This window comes from Canis lupus, chromosome 3, assembly GCF_003254725.2.
Source record: "Canis lupus dingo isolate Sandy chromosome 3, ASM325472v2, whole genome shotgun sequence".
NCBI classification, from domain to species: domain Eukaryota; kingdom Metazoa; phylum Chordata; class Mammalia; order Carnivora; family Canidae; genus Canis; species Canis lupus.
The window spans coordinates 64,402,799-64,415,104 of record NC_064245.1 but is presented as its reverse complement, the minus strand read 5'-3'; the positions used below and the strand labels follow the sequence as shown (position 1 = coordinate 64,415,104).

The window sequence follows — 12,306 nt, the reverse complement described above, 5'->3', positions numbered from 1 at the left end:
GGTGAAGGAGAGAATGACAGACATAGCCCTCAGCATGTGTGAATGAGCAGAAGGGGGAGGAGACAAAGCAACAGGACTGACTCATGCAGAGTGGGAGGGCACCTTGCGTCAGAGTCAGTATGGGGTTCAGCACTACACCCACCAGATTCTGAGTCCCAGAAAGGCAAGATCATGTTTTGCTTTTTATCTCCAGCATGGTGCTTTGCACACAACGGATGCTTGATACAAATTTCTTGAAGTGGAATGAGCAAAATTACCTGGAGGATAATTGTTAACTACACCCTTCTTGGCAAAATTTTGCCACCCTTTTCAAAATTTCACACTTTTTTGCAGTTACTTCTTTTCTTATGTACTAGTCTACCCTTTAAAATGCCGTAAAACAAACTACTGTAATTTTTTTTTCTAAAAAACATACCTTTTGGACCAGGCTGGACAAATCTGTTTGAAGAACATTATTAATATTATCAATTTGCTTATCCAAAGATGGGAGCTGAAAATTCATAAAACAAAGTATAAGGCAAGGTGGTTACTAGCAACATTATTTGTCATAAAAAAGGGAATCATCTTATATCCAAGTCCCAAAGTCCCAAATGTTATATGGTATGATTTAAATTTCTTTTGAACAACAGACTGTTATTTGGGGAAAAAGATATTTAGCTTAGAGCATACTCTAAGCTAAAGTAAGTATACACATATTCTATAGGCATTACATTTTAGATGTTTGGAGCATTCCTGTTGCAGTTGGCAAAAATTGGGGAAAGAAACTTAACACAGATCAAATGTGTGTGACCTATAATTTCAGATACTGAATACTGTTGAGTAAAATTGTAAACAACCTTAAAAAAAATATGTTTAAAAATAATACAGCCAAGTGGGTGAGTGGTCTGGAATACATTTTTCATTTACAGCATTGTATATGGATTTACAGTGTTCTCTTGCCAAGACAGGGACAAACGTCATGGACCTTCTGACATGATGTGCCAAGAAGGACACAATATCACTCTTGTGATATTCCTGGCAAATATGCATAACTCAAATCTAACCATGAGGGAACACAGATAAACTTAAATTGAAGGTCCTTCTATAAAATAAATGGTCAATGTCAAAAAGGAGAATAAGAGGCAGTGGACTGTCCCAGATTGAAGGAATCAAACAGACATGACAGCGAAAGACTGTGTGCGACCCTGGAGTGGTCCTTAGACTGGAGAAAGAAAAAACAGCTATAAAGTCAGTTTTTTAGGAAAATCAGCAAAATTTGAATATAAACCATGGATGGTACTATTGGGTCAGTGTTACATGTCCTAATTTTGAGAACTGTAGAAAGGTTGTGTATGGTTAGGAAATGTACTGAAATACTTAGGGGTAAAAGGACATAGTTTGCAACCTACTGCCAAGTGATTGAGAAAAACACAAAATACATAGTATTTTATACATAGAAATGATAATGTGAGTAGATGGTAGCTACACAGGTTGATAAACAGATACAATATGATAAAGCAAATGCAGCAAAAGGCTGGCAATTGGTGACTCTGGGTAAAGAGTGTAAACAGGGTTCCTTGTACCATTCTTGCAAATTTTCTGTGTGCTTGAAAGGACACCAGAATAAAAAGTTAAACCCAAAAGACCTGGTCTCCAAAAATTTTTTAATTTAATTTTTTGATCTGAAACAATTTAAATGCAAGTGAAGATCCCAGCCTCTGAAAAGCCATGCACTGATGACCACAGTGATGGTGGTAGATTCATACACAAAGAGGCTGAAGGAGAAGGATCTGCATAATATTGACCCATGAGATAGGAAGTGAGAAGAGTACGGCCATACTAAAATATTGTTTTATAAAAGATGTGGCACATATACACCACTATCTTGATACATTAAATATCATAAATAGACATGATTATTTTATCTATATCTTAGCTTAAGTTCTCTTTGTTGAGTTGTTTCTTTATATATTCAAGTTGCTCTAAATTCTTTTTTCCCCATAATTTTCTCTTTGGAATATGGGGAACTACCTTATATTTAGGCATACATAGTTAATACACTACACATGTCATTTGAAAATATATTTTAATTTTTAGAGGTCTACAAAAATGCATTCTGCTCCCTTTTTTCTTTTTAAGGCTGAATTCATTCTGGTCAGTTCCACCAAATCAACTGCAGAGAACACTTAAGGAGAGGTTTCCCATTATTCCTTCTCTCCTGCTGCAGCCATGCCAATGTGGCAATTATAGAACCAGGGAGGCCAGCGGAGACCCAAGCCACCATACATCTGACAGGTGTCCCAATGACACTGCACTGTAGCACCTCCTCACCTGACCCAGGTTGGTATTGTCATCCAGTTGGCCTAGAGACATTCTGATGTTGTTGCAAGTTGTAGCCACTGGAGGGACAGAGCACATGGGATCATTGAGTGATTGCTCCAGATTCCTTTTAACATCACTGAGGCTGGTGTTCAGTTGTGCAGTTGACATCTTCAGCTCCTTTAAGGTGTTGTTCACGTTCAACAGGGCTTCTCTGGTCTCTTTGATTGCTGTAGAGACACACCTTGCTTCAGAATAGAGGCACCCACTTGGCTGGCAATGGTGAAATTCCTTCTAATCTACAAAGTACCCTTAAAGAACTTGAGCTGGGCTTAGACATTGGAAGGCAACCAGAGGATCCCTCTAGGAGAATACAGGACATTGTTGGCCTCCTTGCCCTGCTACCTTAGCCAGCTCAGCTTTCCTGCCTGAGGCCTTTCAGACAAGAAGAAGGAGCAAGAACTAACCCAGCAATGCAAGGGGGACACCTAGGTGCAGCATTAACTGGCCAGCACAAGAACGGCAATGGCAGGACAAAGCATCACTACCCTAGAATTGTCCAGCGTTGAAGAGGCCAGCCCAGACAAGCTAGCACCTTCAAACCCAAATAGTTTTAACCCCACGTAAAAACTGATCACACCCAGATATAGCTTAACTATGGAGCTTCAGAGAGCTGGAATTAAACAGAGCATGGTTTTGGATTCACGCAAGTCTAGGTGTAGATCCCAGCCTTGCTACTCGCTGGTCACTGGAAACAGATTCCTGAAAGATTTTTAGCAATTTTCTCATCTGAAAATGGTGAAACCACCACCACATGCATCATGGAATGTGGGCATTAGAATGATCGGATTGAGATTCCTCAATGGCAGTGAATCCATCTGTTTTATTTGGGAAGCCTCACAGCCCAGGATACATTCTTATGCTAGGAAATCCTTGATAATTGTTTGGTATCCTCCTCACTTTTCTGAGGTGTAGAGCTGTGTATTCATGACCAGGGAGGTAACGAATTACAACTCTTTTCCACAGTGACTTAAAGCCACAGCAGTAAAAGATGTGAAATTTAAATCAGAGGGCAGTGGTTTTCTTCTAAGCCAGCAAGTCTTCCAGGCTCACAGAACAGATGGCAGAGCATCAAGCCACACTTGGGTGTTGCAAGGAAAAGTGTGAATGCCCTTAAAAGTCAGTTTCCCCAACTTTCCCTGGCAACCTCATAAAAACTGAGTGCTAAAGCAGCACGTACATGCACACGCATGTGCACACACGCATGCACACATGCACACATATGCAATTTAATGCCTCGTGTTGTGGGATCTCGCCTGAGGTCTTATCCCAATTCTGTGATCACCTTGTTATAGCATCTTTAGCAAACTCTTACACCTCGGGGGGATCTCCTCTGTAAATTGGGAAGCTGGTTGGGTCATCTCTTGGTTACTATGAGAGCTGATGATTCTAGGCCAAGTCCTGGCAGGTCTGCTCTTAAGAGGTGCATTGCCTGTGTCACCCAAGATGGCACCGCAGCCTAACTTTGATGGTTTACCATGAGACCTGAGGACGCTTCCAGGATTGGATGGTATGACCACTGGCCCCAAATTCTGTCACCTTATCTAGATATGAAATCTTAGCATCTGCTTCAGTCTTTCCTCTTGAATTGTGGCCCAGTCATGTCTTAACAGTATTGGAGATATAATATTTAAGACTCTGTCAGAGAATCACTCTGGGTGTCAGTTTTTCATCTCTTGCATCTACCTCCCAGAATTATCAGCAAAGCATGGCTCATTTTAGAGGCTCAGTGAATGTCTACTAGAAACAAAGAACAAGGTTGCAGCTAAAAACACACAACAGAATGCAAGGGAGTGTACCAAAGTACGCCTCCCATCACACAACACATGCTTCACATTTTAATGTAGTCTACCTCTCATAGTCCTTTCCATTTTAAGATAAGGTATTTTAAGGCAAGAGACAAGCAACAACAGCCTAGAATGATGGGTGAAATTGATGGCCCAGAATACACGTGTCCATTTAAGCACAGTCTACAGACATCCCGGGTTATGGTAAATATTTTGTCATGTGCCAAGAAAGACTCGGAGGTAATACACATATATTTTTTTCCAAAGGCTTCAAAGTATTTGATGTCTATAAAATATCTACTGGGTTACAACTCTGGGAGTCATTCCAGACTTAGCAAGATCACATATATTATGTATCTGAAGTCAGTGGAAAGATATTTCAGATTCTCAATTTTAGTTGATTAACATTTTACCAGCTCATAGCACATTTCCTTTGTGGGTCCTGATCTGCAGCTCAAATAAGATTTACACGAATCATTTTGCATGTTTCTGCTCTCTCCAAAGCCACTAAACATGTAAAGCCTCAAAGGATTTTTAGCAAAAATTTTGTCAAAGCATCAATTCTCAGCCTTTTGGCTAAGACCCAGTATAGGATCTGTTCTTAACAATTTAATATCTGATATGTCCTCTATCTGAGGACAACACATTAAATAGTTTTTTGGAGTGGGGAGATGGAATGAGAATTTCCTCCATCGGCTCCACACATTGACCTGGTATCCAGTACCTCCAGGAAGGGTGCACCCTTTCAAGGACAAAAAAAAAAAAAAAATTGTCAAAGCAGTTTATTAATCATATTATAAGAAGTTCTGGCAACACCAGGGGCTGAACTTTAACTTGTTCAGGCTATTTAAAAAAAAATAAAACTTTAACATTAATGTAGGAAGCCCTGAAGCAACAACTAAAATCTGTTTTAGTTGTCTCTAATCCAAAAAAAGGTATAATTCAAACATTAAAAATTGGGCAAATCATGGGTTAAAAGTAAAGGTACACAGCAACCACACTGCATCATTCATGTATTTTCGCACAGAATTTAGCATCACATGATTTTGGAGCTGGAGATCTTGAAAGACAAATTTTCCAAATGCCTGGAATCATCCTGTGGCTGTATGAGCTCCTGAACTCTAGATTTCTAATTCCTCCTCCAAAGTTACTCTGTGCTGTCTTGCCATGGACAGTACAGAAGCACCCTACATATTAATACTCAAATGGTGTTCGTACCCAAATACCATCTAGTGTGGACCAGGCTGCACAGGCTTCATAGTCAGAACTGCATCTGAATCCCAACTCCACCACTTCTTGGCTACCTGGTCTTGGTTACTTGATCTCTGAGCCTTACTGCCTTGAGTTGGTAAAATGGAGGTGACTGTACTGATCACACAGAACTCTTGTGAGTACTAACAGGATTTAGGAAAAGCACCTGACATGTGGCAGGCCCTCGACACTCAAAAGTTTTCTAAATATTACTTTATGGCTAATGATTTCTATAAATACTTGCTATGGCCTTTGTTGGTTGACATCTCAGAAACCATGTCCCCTGACTCCTGTGCTTCAGCAGACCTGTGTTTGGATGACACATGTCCCACTTCTCATTTAAGGAGTGGGCCCTGGATATCCTCAGCCAGCCCATCTCCCCTGGGTCACACTGGTGACCACAGATGGCTGTGGAATCCCAGGTGGCCCAACTGGAGAGAAATCTGGTTGAGGAGGAAGAGCAATGTGGCTGGTGTTAGCCCTCTTGCAATTACAAGGGGAGTTTGTGTTAGAATGATACAGGCATTGTAGGGAACAGCTTGGTGGAAAGAATCTCACCACTAGATCAAGCCTTACCTGAAGCCAGTGTTAGTTACAAGAGCAAATAATCCCCTTAGTTGAAAGCCAGATAGAGACAGATTTTCCATATGTGTTGGGGAAATGACACATGATTACTCAAAAGATGCTCCTAAGAGAAGAGCCATAACTGGAGACATTTGATTGTAAAGGTCACAGAGCCAGCCCAACTCATCATTAATCCCTTGGTGAAGTGCAAATATGTGAAACTATAATGAGGGGACATGGAGGATAATCAGCAAGAGTGATGGCGAAGACGTGAGAAGTGCAGGTTCAGTATCTTACAGGAGTGATGACTCTCCCAGTGGGCCCCCCACCTCCTTTCACAGTCTGTTCCTGTTGGTTGGTTAAATAATACCTCCTGCTAGCCACAGGACTCAGCAAGGCAGTGAGGGGCTCCTTGACGGTGTTGTCGAACTCCTGAAGCAGCTAAATTTGGAACCGCCATACTCCACTTTCTTGTCGTGTGTGCTATATTTCCTGCTGTTTAAGACACTTAAAGGATCTTTGGCATTGATATCACAACAATGGCACCTCCAAAAGATCTCTAAGTATCAGAATTATCTGCAAAATTCCCAAAGCAAATGAAAACAGCTATAATCTGATTTGAATAGATAGATAAATCCACGAAGCGCATGAAGGGCAACTAAAAAAAACCCAAAATCAAATGACTACAGACATAAAGTAAAAGATCAGGAAGCTTGTAAAGTCAAAGGAGTTGCCTAGCAACTGAAGCAGGATGATGAATGAAAGAATATAATCCATTTCTACTCCATAATCAGCGAAGTAACAGTATCCTACACTTAGAAAATTAAGGTAAGGTCTGCCAGCCTTTATTCGTTCAAGAAATGACAATCTGCTCCAAGCCAGACACTGTACTGGGTGTCTCCAGACACAAGCCAGGGGAATTAAGACATGAACAAAATCAACAGGTCTCGTCCTTAAGGAGCTCATTGCCTAACAAAGAGGGGCAATGCTGTAAATACTACAAATGAGCCATATTTTAGAGTCATAAAGTAAGGAACAGAAATCAGGGGGCTGTCGTGCTCTATTATGGGCAAAGGAGGAGATGAGACATGAGGAGAAGCTTGTAGACAACAGAGCACTTCTCTGTGGTCTGGTAGGTAGGTGAGATGCTGTCAGAAAGAGCCTGTGGCATTTCAGGCCAAGGAAGCACACCCAATACAAGGGTCTGAGAGAGAATTATGCCTGCAGAGATCTGCAGGAGAATAAACACTGAGATTCATGGCTTGGAAGGAAAGGTTTAGGGGTTGGAGGGTTGAGATGGGAAGTGGACTAGAGGGATAGGCAGGGACCAGGTATGGAAGGAAGGAAGGAAGGAAGGAAGGAAGGGAAGAAAGGAGAAAGGAAGGAATGAGGAAAGAAGGAGCTACATGTAAAAATCTAAGAGGAAGGCAGGAGGCATGGGTATTTGTAGTCACATCCCTTCTGTGGGCCTCAGTTTCCTTGCATTGGAAGGACACGGTTGGTGATGAGGAGAGCAGGGGCCAGGGAGGTATCTAAGGCATCCATGGCAGAGGACGCATCTTCCAGGTGTAGTAGTTCCACTGCTGGGTCAAGGTGAAGAGCAAGGGATGACTAATCAGTTGGTTAAAATTAATTTTACCGACTCCTGGCCTGTTCTGTGTACCATCTATTTTCGTACATCCATCTGAGTCTTTTAACTCTACGGAGGGGACGAGGGTGGCAGGGAGGAATGCCAAAAGGAACAGGCTTAACTTTCCAGCTTCTTCACAAGTCCTTCCTTTGTGGACTGTTTTGTCGGGAATCCTGGCTCACGACAGTAAAATTCACAGTGGCAGGATGACAAATGCGATACGTAGATGAAATTATTCTATCAGATGCTGAACACAGATATCGCCTCAACATTTGGAAGAGCCTAGGAGTCTTATTTTCATTGCAACTGAATATGTTGTTTCTTAAAATCAGCACATCTGCTCCCTTAAATCATCAACAGTGGGTCGGAAGATACCTCTCTACATTCCTCTTTTCTAAAAGTTGTTCTTTCCAATGCGGGGGGCGGGGCAGGAAAGAGTAACCAATAGGCATACCCAGAGACCAATAGACATACCCAGAAACTCTAGGTTACTCATCTTCTATAGCAAGAGTCGACAACCTTTTTCTGCAAAGGGCTGATGGGAAATATTGTAGGCTTTGTGGGCCACAGGGTCCCTGCTGCAACTGTCCGTAACTCTGTGGTCAGTCACCGTGTGGAAGGAGCCGCAGATGCCAGCTAGCCGGACAAGCACGGCTGCCTTCTGATAACTGCCTTTACAGAAACAGGTGGCAAGCTCCTATCACATCCTGCTGTGATTACCTCAAAGGACTTTTAGACAATTAGTACAACCTCTTTGGCACAAGCTTTTTTTGTTGTTTTTTGTTTTGTTTTGTTTTGTTTGGTTTTTAAAAAAAGAAAACAGCAAACCAAAACAAAACACTGCGAGGCTGTGTGTCTCTAACTGGTCTGTTGACATGCCCACATCTGGGGAACAGAAGAATGGGGAGCGTGATCCTGGGAAGCCAGAGACTTCCAGGGCAAACACTCTTGTGCCCATTTCTAGCACAGGACTTACCTTCAGCCATGGCCTTGATGTCATCAAGCACGGGGATCACTTTGGGTCTCAGCTCGTCATGAATTCCGCCTCCTAGCAATGACTTAATATCTAAATTCAAAGAAGCAGAAGGGGTTGTGAGGGTAGGCTCCACAAATTTCCCCTTTTCACCTGCATTTTCCTCCTGCTGCAGGATTTCCTCCCTTGGAAAGCCATCTGTGGTCTCTCCTGCCCCCTTGTCATCCTTGACCTCAAATAGGTATTGATTTCTGGGGACATGTCTTCCTGCTATTCAAAGTCCCCCCACCAGTAGTCCTGGGTACAAAGGCAGTCAGCACGGACTGGGTATTTAACGCTACAGGCGCCTCCACCAACCCACCCCACCCCCCACTTTCCGAAAGTTTTTTGTCATCTCTGACAAATTTTTTTTTTGTCATCTCTGCCTTTACGGAAGAACGAACATTAGTACCAGTTTTCACTAACATAAAGGATTCTTGCTTTCATGAGGAAAGGAGAAAAGTGAAAACATCTCTCCTTGTTGATTTTGCAGACAGCGAGACTGGCACCTCCAAGCACCTTCCCCGGGAATCACACCCAGCATGTCAGGGTCGAGCACCAGAGCTCTGTGCTGTCTGAGCATCTCCACCTACTGTGTGCATTCGTTAGCAAGATGTGTCCGATGGTAACCAGAAAGCCTAAGAAGGGTGATTTGGGGGTTATGGGAAGGCTCCAAAAATCTTCCATATAAATTAATGGTAATTGTTTCTTTTCTTTATGCCATTTTGTGTTACGAAAGTATTCACAGGAACGCTCAGCTTTCGGATGGCAGGAAATCTGTACTAGGAACACGATGTTTATAATGTGGAGTCATACCTGCTTGTGTCTCCAATCTCCTTGCAAGACCAGAGTTTCCCAACTATGGCACTATCAGTGTTTTGAGCTGGAATATTATTTCTTGTAGGGGCTGTCCTGTGTGTTGCAAGGTGTTTATAAGCATCCCTGGTCCCCCGACCAACAGATGCCAGTAGCACTGTCCCCAGCCTCACCCGCTGGGACAACAATGTCTCCAGATGTCACCCAAGGTTGTCCTGAAGGCAAAACCACCCCTGGCTGAGAAGCCCTGAGCAAGAGGCTGTGGACATGCAGGGACCAGAACTAGCCAGCCCTCTATCTCTGAAGCCCGCTGGTTTCTCTGGGGAGCCCATTTCTGTCTGTCACCATGGACCTGACAGAGACTCATGTCCTCTGTCACACGGAGAAGGAAAAACAAGCACTGGTGACCACAGAAAAATCAAAAGTATTTTTACAATAAAGGCTTGCTTTTACTCATTGGGTAGCAAGCAGCAAACCTTCTCTAATCTCTGTGACTCTGGGGAATTGTTCTGTTTTGCCTCAAATCTGAGGCAGAAGTTGGCATACTTCCTCACATGGCACATGTTTTATGGGACATGGCCTCAGTGATTTCTAGCCAAAACCAACCAACCAAAAATCAAATGAATTTGAGGCAACTTTAAGTTTACTCACTATCCAGGTCTGAGAATGCCTTTTCTTTAGTGCTTGCGTACTGGCTCAGCACATAGTTGATTTGCTAAAAAACAACAACAACAAAAAAAAAACATTGCATGAAACTCTTCTAAAGTCCAAAGCCACAATAAAGAGACATTTAACAAAAGCTATTCTGAGTCAGAACATTTTAAAAAGAAAGCAGCTTCTTAGAGATATCTCTATTTTCTGATACCCAGACTTCTTAATAATACTCCAAAACTTATCATCTTAGGAAATATGATGTATAATTTGTCCTGATTCTGAGCATTGGCTCTGTAAAGAGTTGGGGCAGGGCCAGCTTGGCTGGGGACAAATGGGCCCCTCTCCTGATGGGGCCTCTCGTCTTCTAAGCAGCCAGCCAGGGTATTTTCACACCATGGTCTTGGCAGCAGGAGAACAGGAGTGGACACAGTGAGCTCTCTGGAAGCCTGAGGTCAGGGTTAGCACAAGGGCACATCTACTGCCTTTTTTTTTTTTTTTTTTTTTGGTCAAAGCATGTCACAGGCACAGACCAGATTCAAGGGGTTGGAAACACATCCACCTCTTCACAGGAGAGACAAAAAGAATTTGAGGCCATTAGTAATCTATTGCAGTAGGAACCACCATTTTATTCAGTGGCTACTACTGAGCTGGCCCCCAAAGGGGCTGCTTAATCTCCTGTCTTCTGTGGCCCAGTGGACCTGCTTCCCCATCCCCTCCACAGCACTGGGTGCTACCATTTGTTAAATAACCACTGCCAATCTCCTCAGCGAAAATATACATCAGTATTCAAATTTTCATTTTTCCAACTACTAGAGTAAGATTAAATATCTCATTATGTTCGTGGCCATATTTCCTCTGTAAACTGACTAGTCACTTTTTGCCCATTTTAAAAATACATTTGTTAGACTTCTTCATATATTTTGAACTAGACAAGTTTCCCCAGAAGTCATAATAATTTACTATCCTTCCAAGATTATGAAAGCAATCCCAAAGTTCACCAGCCATTACTACTATATACTTAATGTTGCCAACTTTTTAGGAAAAGGGTTTTACTTTGGAGTCTTCAGAATGGTGGGTAAAAATCATGAATTTTTATTCACAGATTGGGAAAAGGAAACATTTCCCTCTTATAAAGCTATGAATAAAATTAGCTTCTCTAACCTCAAATATCAAATATCAAAAAAAGCTTGCATTTTTTGCTCTTTCAGTTCCAACCCCATTTTTAAAAACTGCTACAGTATTTAATATGTTAGTATTGTTTAGAATATAATAAATTTACAAGAGCACATCTCTGTGTGAAAAGACCCATGGAATCTGGCGGGGTCTGATTGTAAATTCAACAGGAAGGCATCCTCCTCCACATACTGGTACCCATCAGCTCAGCATCAAGTATTTGGGCTGGTTTCTGCTCAGACACTTTTAAAAACAATATTCTGTACAAGCAAGACACCAACATACTTCTGGGATACAGAAAAAAATATGCCCTCCAGCCACCCTGTCCCCCTTCTCTCAAAACAACTTCTCTGTGTGTGTTTGTACATAAACGTGTGTGTGTGTGCACGTGTGTCTACATGTGTGTGCGTATCCCCTTCCCAAGGAATTCTACACATCTATGCAGATATTAGCAAATGGGTGTTTATAAAGCAGAAAACTCTTCTGTAACTTCATGCAAATGATGGGTAATTAACCATCTTGCCAAAGAGAAAGGACGATGGCACCCAAAGATTTTTCTTTTTTAAAAAAAAATCAAGAGAACCATAAAATAGTCAAGCAGTTTTATAAATATTATAATTTTATGTTATACCTTAAAATGAAGTAAAATAAAATAATAAAATAACAACACCAGTTCTAAAATAACTCTTCTGTATGCTTTTGAAAATCATTCATTGGGCCGTTATTTCTCATCTACAGAATTAAAAGGTAGTATCCGTCTACACTGATTTCTTGGGTTCCTAGAAGTCCAAATGAGATTCCAAATACATACAGGGACTCAGAAAGGCCCCAAACACAAAGTGCCACGGGAGACACAGTTGTGGTTTTTACCGCTGGAGTTCCGATCAGGAGGGTTCTTAAGTCTTTTAAGTTGCTCTCTGCTAGTTTCCGAGTCTTCTCGATCCGGGTCCTCAGGTGGTGGTTTGCCACAAAACCATAGATGATACCCACACTGCAGGAAATGGAAAAGAGAAGGGAGGGCATTTACTATGTGATCTGTGGTCTTCTGGCCAGGCACAGAG

General features: G+C 42.0%; 1 protein-coding gene and 1 non-coding gene across 19 annotated transcripts in view; one reads left to right on the top strand and one right to left on the bottom strand.

The window, feature by feature from the left end:
- PROM1 (prominin 1) overlaps nucleotides 1-12,306 on the bottom strand; it is a 133,276-nt gene that overhangs the window by 35,435 nt on the left and 85,535 nt on the right. For all 18 annotated transcript variants that reach the window (XM_035714228.2, XM_025437328.3, XM_049108596.1 and 15 more), the window contains 5 exons: nucleotides 12,116-12,236; nucleotides 10,070-10,133; nucleotides 8,567-8,656; nucleotides 2,311-2,528; nucleotides 416-490 (listed from right to left, as the gene is read on the bottom strand). In XM_035714228.2, the coding sequence (XP_035570121.1) occupies nucleotides 416-490; nucleotides 2,311-2,528; nucleotides 8,567-8,656; nucleotides 10,070-10,133; nucleotides 12,116-12,236 (568 nt within the window). The remainder of the gene's footprint in view (nucleotides 1-415; nucleotides 491-2,310; nucleotides 2,529-8,566; nucleotides 8,657-10,069; nucleotides 10,134-12,115; nucleotides 12,237-12,306) is intronic.
- On the top strand, nucleotides 4,702-4,891 carry LOC112654224 (U2 spliceosomal RNA). The gene has a single exon (XR_003132883.1). It is a non-coding gene; the product is annotated as a U2 spliceosomal RNA (small nuclear RNA).